Consider the following 14,154-nt stretch of genomic DNA (forward strand, 5'->3'; position numbering starts at 1 on the left):
TGGAACTTTGTGGGGTTCGTTGCCCCAGTTTTGGTGGCAGAAGTCCTATCTGAAGCTCCAGCACTTACTTAATACCTGCCTTGCAATAAGTAAAACACAATCACAGAGACCTTCTGGATTTCTGGAATTGTTCTCTGCTTTTCCACTGCCCTCTGCCAACTCAGGAATCTCAGTGCCCAAGTGACCCGGCCCCATGGGTAGCTGGTATGTCCATGACACAGCACTTGGGATCTTCACAGTTTTATACAGTGCAACACACTGATTTAACACTCAAATTGGAGAGGGCTCAGAAACAATCACTTAAGGTCAACGGGAGATACCAGGAAATAGCAAAAATGCTCCCATTCTGGAAGGAGGTATTATTGCCATTTTACAGACAGGACATCTGAGGCAGAAAGCTCTTGTATGCCACATTAAGCTTTGCTCCTGGCACTCACAGTCTCGGAGCTATTTGTGCTGCTCTGCATTCAGCAAGTCAGTAATCACAGTGAGAGGTTTAATCCATCACACGGAGAAGTACTTCTGCAGCCAGGCAAAGGAACAGCATTTAGCAACAGCAAAAGCTTCCTGTAAGGAATTTATTACCAAGTCTCTGGTACACTGAATTTCTCTGACACAGGATGGGGTGATGCATTAAATCTGTACAAACCCACCAGAATTCAGGCAGAGATCATCAAAAGTGTTTTAATGATTAAACCATGTCAAACATTAACAATGTAGGTATATTCAGATGAGCCAAAGGTTTATTTCTAGCACATTTAGACAGCCTATTTTGAACATTATAGCTGCTGTACTGAGCTATGTAAAGACTCTGCAAACCAGTACCTAGAAATGAAGACACACGCACAGGCTTTGATAATGTAAACATAACAGACACTGTGTCCTTCAAAACAAGGAATGAAACCCCACAAGGCTAGTAGGAGAACTTAGTAATTCCCTAAGAGATGTGCAAAATTTTTAAAAAAGATTTAAAAAAAATTAAACATGTTAGAACTGGCATTTATATAAATATCAAAGCCCAAGTAGTTAAACTTGAGCAATGACCAGCAGTACGTCTTGCACAATTCAATGTTTCAGAGCTTAATGAATAAAATATTCATAAGCAGAACTCCACCACGGCAGATACCAGAATACCAGCAACAGATATCGGCTTTGCAACTGACTCCTCATATGTGCAAGGCAAGATTTTACAAGGAGTAACTTTAATAAGCACTCAAACCAAATCCTCAGATAACAAGCCAAAACATTACCAGTGATATACACAACTCACATTACAGAAACAGACATTCCAGCACATTTCAGTAACATTTAAAAAACATCAGACTGTTTAATTTTGCTTGTTTGGGAAAAAAACCCCACCATATTTGTGTTAGGCACATTTTATAAATGAACATATGCTACATGAAGAACAGTACAAACACCAACTTAAATACAAACGATTCCATCAGAAAAGCATCTTTCTGTCTTCGTTTTTAAATACACTTCCAGATATGTCACAGTCTCAAACAGTAGCTCCTAAAATGTGGATATGGCTATGGTAGTAACACTTGAAACTCTGCCAGCTTCCATATTAAAAACCAGTCTTCATTTAGCATTTAAGAATTCTCAGAAATAAGGAAAAAAAGGAAGAAAAAAGTGAAAAGAGAAGATGGGTCCACCCTGTGTACACTCTAAACCTTAGAGACCAATATTGAAGTCTTACTGGACTGTGTGAGCGCCAATTAATTTTACATTAGTGACATTACTTGAAATAAAAAAATAAGATCTTTTAAAAAGGTAAAATAACTTTTCCATCTGGTTGGTGACTGTTTAGTCAGTTAAAGCCAAATATACAAAGCTAAATGAGCCATTTCCAATTTCACTGTATCGTTCAGGAGATACTTAATGTCGTGTATCACACAGAGAACAGTAAAATGATCAATGGATTCTTCTAAATGACTTTTTACTAAAAAGTCAGTCAACTGAAAAGTTGAAACATACCCTAATTTTTAAATCAGTAATAAGCTTTGGGCCCTGCTTTTTAATTTAAGGCATGTGTGTTTATCTACTGAAACCAGCATCGTACAAATTACCTCTACAATCACATGCATGATCTACAGTAAAAAAAAAATGGAGGTTTAGGTTACAGTGTTTTCAAATTGTGAATTATAATTCAGCACCTATCATATTGACTAGTAAGGCAACAGCAGTGTTGGATACTATGATAATACTCCCTTCCACAGTCTATAGCGGGGTCAGTGACAGCCCAGAATTACTTTTAAACTTGAACCTACTTTTATGTTCTGTATACAGTTTCTAGGGTGTTTGCACTGGTTAAGTCCTACATAAATCAACACTATTCTAGGCAGGAATAGTTACAGTAGCTGTTAGAGTATTAGTGCACAACTCTTATTGTGCTTACAATCAGATGATTTTGTTGTTGGGGTTATCAAAATGGTTTTTCAGTTTGGTCTTCAATCCTTCCTTTGTTTCCTTTGTTTCACATTGTTCTCAAGGGAAGAAAAGCTGTTTGTGTACCCGTTCACAGTGGCTGTAGAGCCGTTCTGATACTCTTTCCTCCTCGAGGATGCCTTCTTGTTGTAAGTCTAGAATATATGGAAAGACACATAGTTTTGCTTAAATAAATAACTTCTTTCTCACAGTCACTCTAGAAACACAAAAGTAAACTTGCATCCATCATTATTAAAGACCTTGTGCTGGAGGTAGAGTCTAACAAGCTCTACCATTTTTTTGTGTATGAGGCTATACTACTCCTTTCATTCATCACAGCAAGAGAACTGGTTCACTTGAAAAGGCTTGGCAGGAAGATGGCAGCATTGGTAGTGTTAAGAGTAAATCAGAAGCAAGGGAAATGATTTTATGAGCAGACTATGGCATAAGAATACTCAAAATGACAAGTGAGGAAGAAGATTTGATGTGCTGCAGGTGCCTACCTTGAACAAAGCCAGAACAAGAAGTGGATAAACAAGAACAGTGAGGGAAATTCAGAGACAGAAATGTGAAAGAAATTTGCACTGCCAAAATGAGAAGCAAAAGCAAACAGGATCAGGGGGCTCAGAACACCAACAAAAAATACAGTGGCAAGAACATGCATTAATTAATCTCAGTCAAAGGGCTCAGCTGCCTGACAAGAGCATGTTTCCCAAAATGTGTGTGGGAAAGAAAGTTAAATGGTCAGATGTTAAAGTATGAGTAAAACAGATGAAGAAAGCTGAATAATATTTGGAATATGCTATTACGTTTAATTAGCAAGTTCATATGCAGCAAGTGATATGAACCACAAGACTGACTGAAGAAGTACAAGATCAGACAGGGAAGCCTGCTATCTTTTCCCCCCATGAGTCATTTTTACCAGATCCAAAATGCTCAAATCTTTCAAGAGACATTTAAAACATGTAACAGGGTTTGCCTCTTTAGGGGCAGGAGGTTGTGTTGGCTTGGCTTTCTGAAGATAGGTACATCTTTGCACAGAGCATGAATATGAACTGCTCAGAACCACAAATCCAAGTCTAGATCTGTTCGGACATGAAATCAATCCTGTACAAACAACTCAACCCCCTGATCTCCCATAAAGAAATACAAACGAATATCTGTAAGGGCGATCCAAGACCAGAATTATGCATGTTGGGAGTTTGGGAAGTTTCTCTGGATATAAAACAAGCATTTTCCCTTGTAAGAGCAGTAATGAACAATTCCTTTGGGTCTCTGACAGGTTCACAGGCTGCTGTTTTATTTCAGACTGGAAAGCTGCTTCTTACATAAAGATCTTCCCTCTCCCTTATCTGCAGTTAAAACTGCATTAGTAAAATATTTTTGTGTGCCACTTTGCTTACAGAAATTACTGATTGTTCTGAACTACACATACAAAACATCAGAAGATTTGAAACTGGAGGGCAGACCGAGTACCTTAAGAATGTATGCCTGTTACTGGAAGACAGCAAAAGGCTATTTCAAGCACATTTTCCTGTAAGCAGCTTTCCAATGAGATAGAGCCAGCAGAATACTACAAACAGCCAATGAATATTACTTTTACCTGGATGTAGAAATTTGTGAAGAGGATAATCAAAGAAATCATATAAAAAATCTGGAAATACAGCCACCCCTGAGGAAATGCACATGGCCAAACAACACCACAGCTGGTCTGGAAGATTGTCAGGACAAACTGAGTCTGGGGAGAGAAAACAAAAAAAGAGAAATGGAGCACATTAATACAAGGAGGAAAAATGCCATGAGTGACCCAAATCTTGTTAGTTATTTCTAAAACTACTCTAAAATATGTATGACTGTGTGTTTGACAAGTTTATCTTCTCTGTCTTACTAACAGTATAAACCTCAGTTAGCAGACATGCTGGTTGTGGTATTTTGCTGTTTAAGTGTTTTTATTTGATTATTATTGTTCCATTTTAGATCATTAGATTAACTCATGTAGAATTGATTTATAAATATATTAGGTAACAAAGATCATCTTCTTCCTAGTGAGACCTCACTGGTGTTTGACTCTCCCATCCTAACAGAGTAGATCTGCATCTCACTACTTCAGTTGCAAAAGATTTGGGGTCACTGGGTCTACACACAGATCCTCTTCCATGGACCAGAACTGCCTGGTATATGGCTCCAGTGGAAGGATCTTTGGAGTGAAGGCTGCATGGAAGCTGGGGAGGCAGGAGGAGAGGGGTGGTTTGACTATCTTCAATTTTCTTTTCTGGAAAAACAGAGTCTGGTCTTAAGTGCTGTTGAGAGCATTAGGTAAAAATCATCCCTATGTGAAGGCTACCAGATTAGGAAATGTTTATTTAAAAAGGGAAAGTCTGTTGTGTTCTGCTCTGCTATATTGCTGCCTTAACAGCTATGCATACAGAGCAGGCAGGGAAGTGACAGCAACTGTGACAACAGCCAGGGAGAGAAACTGAAGTACCCAGACACTTGCACTCTGTAACACCCAAATAACCAGATGAAGAACAGCACCTAAATCTGGAAGGAAAAAGACACAACAAAAACCCCAAACGAAAAACCATACCACAAAGTAAGCTCCCCCCCAACCAATGATCCCCACTCTTGCAATACTCTGCCATCCTTTGGGAGTGCTAAAAAAGTATAAATAAGTAAAACTTGAGAATCAACACTCTGAACTGCTGGCAGCAAATGTTGTTAAATCCATTCACAGCTCTGACAGGGTGCTAAGGGGTGGGTGAGGGTGTTGTGTTTAACAAAAATGTCTATCTTTAGGCTTCAGTCTCCCCACCCTACAAAATGGGGAAGACAGAACACCCATGCATGTTTTCTTGTGGTGTGCTGACATGTTACACACATTGAAACCTGTGTCTCATGCAGGATCACTACCACATGTGCCATATTGCTTAAGTTCCCTGCTCTTTTCACCTCTAGTACACAGCATTTGGGCTTCATCACTGTACATACAGGAAACAACACAAACGGATACAAGGAGCCCAACACAGAATTACAAGAGAAAAAAAATCTGCCCATTTAAAGTGCACAGACCAGAAATATTGAACAGTTTTTAATAAATCATTTGCAACTGCATGCAAAAGTGAGATAGAAAAGCCATTGTCCTGCAGGACTAGAATGAAGGGTCTTGTTAGCTGGGGACTGTGCTGCACTCAGCTTCTGGTCTGTCATCTCAACATCAGCCTGAGTAACCAAGCAGAGAAGAGCACGCCAAGCTCAAGCAGGCTTGGAAGAAAAGCTTCTCCCACCTCATTTCCTAGCAAGTCCCGTAGACCTAGCACTGTGACTCCCAAATACATCTAGCCATACAACACGGTGAGCTGGAGAAAGGTCCCACTGATCTCAGCACTGATTAGTGTACACCCTCAGTCCCAGCTCCCCACTGTCCTGAAAACAGAGCAAACAGATGTGCAGAAAGCTTGAGTTCAAAGGCACTTAAAGATGTAGAAGCCTTCGTTCTTTCTTCTTCTACAGCCTGCCAAAATTTTCTAACTCAGTAAAGACAAGAGGATTTCACCATGAGTACAAGAGCCTGCTGAAGAGCAAATCACTCACCAGCTGCCCCTGAGTGATGTACTTCTTCCACCACAGATAAGGACGCATTGCTGGAACAGCAGACAATCCATAGTAGGAGTACATGAGAACATGGATAAAGCTATTCAGTGTGGCACCAAAGTAAGCTAAAGAAGGGAAAAGGAAAAAGAAAGTGCATGACTTTATGAGGAATAGACTGTTTTACAGAAGCTACAAAAATAACCAGTTCAAAATGTTACTATTTAAAACACTATTTATTTAAAAAGGAACACCACAGATTTATTCCCCCTGATTTTTCTTCTGCTCATTCAAGACAGTGGCTGAGCTGCTTTGCAGCTGTGTGCTTTATACCAGCCTTCTGGTTTTGTTTCCTCAAATTATTCTTTTTCACATTTACATGATGGCTTCTCAAGGGAAAGGAACAGGCCCAACAGTCAATACCTTCACTCATCGACTTTTAGGCTCATTTCACTTCATTCCAGGCAGGAGCCCATTTTGTCATTTATAACCAAAGCAACAGATACATTCAGAAACTGCAAGTTAGTCATTTTATTTGTCCTTTTTATAGTAACTTTACCCATTAAAGGAACTCCTAGCTTAACACTATACTGCATAGAACTGTGATGACGAAGCAAATCATAAAGCTTGGAAAGGAAGGATTAAAACACATCACTAGAAATAGCACAAAAGTATTTTCAAGACCACACAAGCACAAGATGGACTTTAAGTATCTGCACTTCTGACTGTTGTATAAACAGGGTTTGACTTCCCTGGAGGAGAATGTGGTTCCAGAAACACACTTTCTGTAAGTTCAGCATTACTCACTTACACGAAACAAATACGAGTTTCTATGTTGTTTGGCTCAGAAAGCAGACTCCTGAGCAATCCAGCCTCTTGGTCTGCACTGCCCATAGTTCACATCCACTGGACTTGAAAAGGTTTCCCTTGGATTAGGGTTCAACAAAGCCAGTATCTATAACCTGCACACATGAACCACAACTAAGCTACACTAATGCAGTTAGGAAACTAAATGCTGGCTAAAAGCAACAAAATCAAAGCAAGATTGTCAGAGGGTAGCAGGATTTGGACAAGAAAGACAGAGATCTTCCACTTAAGATGCATTTGGTCATATTCATTAGTGCTCAGGAGACAAGATTTTATTGAAATCATTTGTTATGGCTAGTGGTATAATGAGATTAAATCAAGAAAGCAGTATCTCAAGTGAACTTGACAGATACAAGGGCAAGAGTCACCATTAGCCGTCTTGCAGCTGAAACAGGTTTCTGGTTCTGACTTGGAAAAGAGTATTGTTTCATTAGAGAATCTGTGACTACCACAAAAAAGTAAGGGTGACAGGTGTCAGACCTGGTCTGCTGCAGCTGATCAATGTCACACTGCCATACAAATTCTGCAGACTACACAGGCATGCCTTTTCTAGAGGCTCTGCAGGCAACTTAATTCTTGCAACTGCCTTCAATAGCTGCAATTCAGCAAAGCAGCTTAATATGGGACAGAACAAATCCTGCAGTTGAAGGTACCAGAGGTGTTTGGTTTGAACAAAAGAAATCCACAAGGCCCTTGTTGCAGATGTTCCCCACTATAAGCCAGTACTTACAGTGACCACAAGGCACCCAGTTCATAACAAACCACCAAATGTTCAGCATTGTTGCATGGTGGTAGACGTGCAGAACAGTTATCTGATGATTATTTTTCCGCAAAATGAAAAAGAAGGTATCCATGAACTCAATGAGTTTGGAGAAATAGTACCACCAGAGGACACGTATGATCTAGAAAGGAGGAAAGAAGTTTTAGAAGCACTGCACACTGTGGGGGCTTTCAACCCTTTTGTTATCCAAGTTGTCAAAATTCAGATTCTGTCCGGCACTATTTGGACTGAAGACACTGCTGAGATCTTCTGTAATGCTTCTGCCTCAGCTCTCTCTGTAGGAGATCTGGGTACAAGGCCATAGCCACAGCTGAAAACAAGGTGACAGACTTTTATGAGGCTGTTGCTGTGCACCTGGGGTGTCCTGGAAAAAAAAAGTCAATATTTAACCAGAGTGGGTCTCACACTGTTCTCTAAAGGGCAGGTCTGAACAGTGACCGGGCAGAAATCATCGCATTGCAGAAAGAAAAGGGGAATCACAACACACAGTGGTTGAACACAAGTCCTTGTTTTTTGACCTGGGAACACTTGAAAATTACTCACCAAAATACTAACCATTAATATATTGTAGATGAACTATTGACAATGCACTGTCCCTTATATTGTAAAAGGAGGAAAAAAATACACAGTTTGAACAAAATCCACATAATCAATACTGTTCTGCTCTCCACTTATGCACAAGCGGACAACTTGAAATGTTACTAACTGTAAGTCTCAATTACATTACCTTCATATCAGCTTCTCCTCCACTGTGAGTATCCTGACAGAAGAAATTGTATCCTCCTTCCCATACTCCTGTCACCAGCTGAGAAGATCAAAGAACAAAGTGTTATTTGGGGAGAAGGCTGCACCCCACAGCACATGTAATTCTCCACAGCATCTCTGTCAAGACATCTGATGTCAAGGGACTCATGGGCACTTGAGTGTGGCATTATGTTGAATTCAAGCTCCAAGCAGTGACTGAATCATAGTGGAGGGTGAATTAACAAGTTCTTCCATTTGGGGTATACCAGAATAAAACCAGGAGGTAGCATCTTATTTCTACTTATCTCCCATAGTGTGTGTTTTGCACAGTCACATTCCAGACAGATTCTCAAGAAATGTATTTTCTTCTTGGCCGATCTCATTGTTGGAGGAAGTGAATGGCCAGGGTAAAGCAAATATGTTTTTATTCTGATTATTCAATTTTTGGAAATAAAAATACATTTTTAAGGAAGTTTTATACACAGAGATCTGACTACATCTTTTTCAGCCATGTAACAGGGCAGATCTTCAGCTTTTCTACCCTTAACAGCTAACAAGAGATGTTTCACCATATGTGATTCTTCCAGATCTTAAATAATTCACTCTTCCCGAGTACATTACATCTGTCCCAGTACAAGTGACTTCCTTTGCAGGATATGCCATTGCCTGCCTGACTTCCTGGCATAACAAATAACACCTCAGACATGATGGAGTTACTTTTAAGGGTAATGACCAGCTATTAGTCACTAGAGGATGATGGGGAGCCAAGTGGCTGGCTGAAACCTCCCCAGAAGCAGGAGGGAAGCTGGATGTCTGCATCCCACACTTTCACAGGTGGGAGACATATGGACATGTTGAGGTGGGTTGGGAGATGCCAGGACTCCCAACCTCAGTATCACAACAGAAGGCTCACTGGATGTTGCATATAAAGATGTTTTCCCTTGTGGGAATAGGATGAGGAGAGCAGTAACAAATTTAGATGATTCCCAAGTGAAAAGTATTCTAAAGGCAGAGACAGATATCCTGCACAAGCAAGTTGTCCATTTTTGGCCTTATCTAAGCTTGTGCAGAATAAAAATAAAAGCTTTGCAAGGCTACAGTGGAAAACTCTTTGTACCATAAGTCATTTAAATGATTGCTTGATTAAAGGACTACAATAACTGTCATGATTAAATGCTGCTAAAAACTGAATGAGAAGCTAATTCTAAAAGGTACAATAAAGATTATCACTTCAATGATCTACCTTTTCCTGATGTTATTTCTTTCACGCCTCATTTTCTCCCTAAATTAGCTTTTAAAATACCCAGTCAGCTTAGGTCACTATTTTTTGACCTTCTAAGATAGAATTATTGCCACTATTTAGGAAGGGGAAAAAAAACCTCTCAAACCATCTAGTTATAACATACAGACCTGGAATTACCTCATGCATTAGAGATAAGTCAATACCACCCTGCCACAGTGAGGGCATGGCAGCCGCATACATCAGTGGCTGACCCAAGCAATTTCTCTATCGAAGTAGAAAGGTCATGCAGCCATGGGAGCATTTATCTCCCGGCTGTAGAGCAGGCAGGGCTGTGCAAAGCACACTGGTTTAAAAGCAGTACCCTTCTAGCGGACCAGCTACATCCTGGAGCAAGCCCTGCACCAAGCTTCTCTCAGGGCACTGAGAGATAGCCTGCACGGCTCTGCGGGTGCCTGCCAGTCCCGCAGACAGAAGACCACATTGTGCTGTGATCGTGTTGTTAAGAGCTTACAGATGTTTTCATACAGTTCTCTTAGCTCAAGGAAGCGTTAGAAGGATAATCACAACATTTATATTGCAATTAATCCAGATAGCATCCATCACTAATACTGCAGTCCATAAACCTCTCCCCAGTAATGGCTAGCGTAGTGAAACACGAAGAGCTTTCCCTGAAAGCAGTGTAGGTTCATTACATAAAGCATAACACAACCGAAGGTCGACAGCAAAGGTCTGGATGGATCCTACCTCTCTGAGGGCAAAGATATCAGTGCAGCAATAAGTAGCTTCAGCTAAACCTGAATACTTCTTTTGTTCCCAGAAGCACATATAATAATATGCTACAAGCTGTGATATTCTCACAGCCACAGGGGTTTAAATGATAGAAGCAAAGCAACATTTGTAGGAAATGGTAACATCTTTTAACATCATATAAATAGTATAGTTACAAAAATAACTTAATCCCTCCCTTTCTAGAAGGAACTAAATGGCGAAAAGCTGCTACTGCTATCCATGAACTGCTGCTGCTGCCCACAACCTTGCTTGGTGCAACATGCAACACATCAATAACTTTTCCAGAGTTACCCAGCTGCTCCTTTGCCTGACACCACTATTTCTTGCACCCACAATACTTTCAGCACATGCCAGAAGGCTCCCAAAAACAAAGCAGTTGGCCGCAAACAGTTCCCAAATGGCTCTGTTATGCACAAGGCTGGTCATACAGCACCAGGAAGCTGCTTATGTGCACCCAGAAAGCAATAGATGGAGGTGTCATAAACTGCAAGTTAGTGCATTTAAGTCATTGGTCATGCTTAATGTGGTCTGCCCCAGGACAATCAGAGTTATTTACTTCTCCTTACAGCTTCTGTATAGCAGGTCTCAACTTGCCCAGCAACAGGCTGAGCAACTCCTCGGCCACTCCAAGCTTGAGACAACCTTTCCCTGCCCACTGTCCCTAGGAAGCCTTCATCTCCAGGTTGGCAGGAGCCCAGGATTGCTTAACAGCATTGCTGATGCACAACCATAGGCATATCTTCTCTCGAGAAGTTAACCTGTCCAGAAAAGGCTGACTGTAATCACTTTCACCAGAGTACGTGATTTTCAAACTACACAAAAAGAGACAGCTCCTTCATAAGTCAATTAAAATGGTGCTCAGTCATTTTTAAGTTTCTCGGCTCAGGGGAAAGCCCTGCGGCTCAAAGTCGCTTTTGTGATCAAACACCTTGTAGTTCCTTCCCCTGCATTTAGTTTTTTTGTCTTCTATATTGCTCTCATTTTGTAATTCTGTTGTCAAATTCTTTAAAATGCTGTGGTATGTGCAGCTCTTATCAACTCTGGTACCAAAATAAACCAGCACACTAACACTAGTCCACTGGGCTGTGGGAGAGGTGTTACTGGGGAGAATTTTGTTTTCTTGTGATAAAACCAAAGCCTGAAACACACTGGAGAGGGCAGATAAGGGACACAGCACTGCATCACACTGTGATGAGTTTACAAGCTTCAAAACAGGGCTAGATTAGAGTGAAAAGAAACAGAACTTCACATCTCTGATCAAAGAAGGCAAATGCCTGCAGAGATAAGAAACTTTATCTTTACATGAACACAGTCACCTCAGGAGAGAGATAAAGGCTTTGGGACCTGAAGAGAAAGAAAGGGGAGAGGAAAGAACAGCCTTGGCAGTGAGCTGTCACCTGGGGCTCACATGCCAGGCAGCTCTTCACTGAGTCTCTTCCTTCCTAAGCAGAGTGCACATCATTTTTCAGATGAAGGAAAAGGACAGTAAAGAGATCACACAAAGTGAGCATCACTGAGCAGTTCTCTCAAATGTAAGTGCACATGGTCCACATCAACTGCCTACACTATAAATAAAAAATATCCTCAAAATAAAATAGTTCTGCATCCCATAAAACTGGGTACCTGGCATCTCCCTGCTTTGCCAAATTACCCAGCTGAGACTCAGGTAGAGAGGCATGCACCCTACTCACTACAAGACAACTTGACTCATGATGCTGGTGCAGAGCAGTGACATAGGGGGAAGCACTGCTACCTCTGCTGCTGCAACTGCTCCTGCAGCTCCTTCCGATACAGCTGTGCCAGCCAGCGGGAGATTAACCCACATCCTATAACCCCTTTACCAGCACCACCCCTATGCACCTTCTCACCGTGCAGGAGGCAACCCCTTGCTGTCCGTGCCCCAGACTGGAGTGTTATTTCCCCTCAAAGTCCTAGCACTGTAGATTTATACAGAACAAAATGTTACTTGACACATGATGATGAGCACCCTCTCTTCCTGAAGCACGGAAGTGGCAGATCTGCCTGGAGAAATCTCTCCTGCTCTCCTAGGCCTGCCTTGCCTTTTATATTGTCTGGAACAAGCACAGTCCACTACTCTGTCCTGCTGGTACCAGAACACAGCCCAGTTAGTAAATGCACAAATAATTCACAGCAAGTACCAACTGCAAATATCTTAGGAATTCCACATAAGATATATGATTTCTAGTGATTTTAAAATAGTATGTTATATCAGTAGATCAAATGGTACAAATATACAATAACTGGAATTATACAAATCCTACAATGCAAATTTCCTCCCTTCCTCCCCCCCCCCCCCCCCCCCCCCCCCCAATTGCTTACAAGCATTCAGATGTAAAGACCAGAAAACCAAACAGGTAATTTTTCTCGTCCTAGTTTGGAGGACGCCTCACTTTAACATCTTATTTTGGTCATAAAATACTTAAACTGAGCTGTGATGCTATGAATCATGACCAGAACCACCACAGCTGTAACTCAGGAAAAACTCCAAAGCAGGTTTTCAGGTCTAACATATACAAGCTATTAAAGCAGCCTATTTTCAGACAGGCTACTAACCAAGCTCGTAAGTGGTGATGTATAATGACTTTTCCTCAGTGTAGGACTGAAAAGAATTTAATCCAGCTGAAACTCAAAGTGACAATGAGGAAGAGAACAGTGAGTTAAATCTATTTTTTGAATGCTGCTCTTCACCATTTTATCTTAAGAGTGAGTACATGTACTATAAAGTGCTGCTGATGCATGCCTACCCCTTCAAAGCCAAATTCCACTACATAGGTGATCTGAGTGCAGGTATCACCTCTTTGCACAGACACAGGTAACTGTGGAGACACTACAGCTAGAGAACATACCAGGAGGTGCAGGAACCCAATTTTTTTCCCTATCACCTGGCCCTCCAGCTCTCTTGCTGCAAGCATCAAGCAGCGCAGTTATGTCAGCACGGCTCTCTGCTTGGCACCATTTTTATGGGTCAGTTCCTTGTTGCAGAGCATTGCTCACCCTCATGTCTAGCTTGTATGTGCTGTCAAACACATTTTGTTGCAAATACCACGGGTTTAATAATCTTCATAATGCTGTGGCTTTGTGTATTCCCGTTATAAGAGAGAAGGTTTGTTTACAACAGCAATGAACACTTCCACATAGATAACATCACATTAAGAGGGATATTCCCTTTGATGTAATGTGTTTTACTCTATCAGAAGGAGAAGCCTTAATGTTCACTGTATTTTAGTCTCATTCCTTCACAAAATAAAAGCTATTCAGTAGCTTACAAGTATGAGGACTTCTTCAGCATACAATAAATAGTCCTTTCTTGGTAACCAGTTCATTGTTAGCAATAAAAAGGCATTTATAAGATCAGCAGTTCAGATCTTTTTTATTGTTTAAATTTATCAGCAGGTTTTGTAACATGGCAGAATGCTACAGTAATTTTCATTTGGAAGCAATGAGTATTATACCAGGTATTCAAGGGAAAAAGACTGTCAACCTGAGAGTTTTAGCCATTCTTAGTGCAACCGGAGACTGCACTTGTAAATCCTCAATAACATAATTGGAGGTTAAACCAACAGATTATATAATTATAAATAATATCTCCATAAAATAGTGCACATGTTGTACATGAAGTCCTCAGCAACACTACTTTTAGACAAATTAAATAGGTCTACACACAAATTTTTCTAGATTATAACATCCTGAC

The 14,154-nt window shown here is 40.8% G+C and overlaps 1 protein-coding gene across 1 annotated transcript in view; it reads right to left on the reverse strand.

Annotated features, from left to right (window-relative positions):
* Positions 1–658: 658 nt before the first annotated feature.
* Positions 659–14,154, reverse strand: part of ELOVL5 (ELOVL fatty acid elongase 5) — a 39,607-nt gene continuing 26,111 nt past the window's right edge. Inside the window, exons 4-8 of the mRNA XM_034061063.1 lie at positions 8,394–8,471; positions 7,616–7,787; positions 6,022–6,146; positions 4,034–4,168; positions 659–2,585 (exon numbers count right to left, since the gene is read on the reverse strand). Coding sequence (XP_033916954.1) covers positions 2,454–2,585; positions 4,034–4,168; positions 6,022–6,146; positions 7,616–7,787; positions 8,394–8,471 — 642 coding nt within the window. The 3' untranslated portion in view covers positions 659–2,453. The remainder of the gene's footprint in view (positions 2,586–4,033; positions 4,169–6,021; positions 6,147–7,615; positions 7,788–8,393; positions 8,472–14,154) is intronic.

The sequence above is a fragment of the Melopsittacus undulatus genome, chromosome 3 (genome assembly GCF_012275295.1).
Source record: "Melopsittacus undulatus isolate bMelUnd1 chromosome 3, bMelUnd1.mat.Z, whole genome shotgun sequence".
Taxonomy (NCBI): Eukaryota; Metazoa; Chordata; class Aves; order Psittaciformes; family Psittaculidae; genus Melopsittacus; species Melopsittacus undulatus.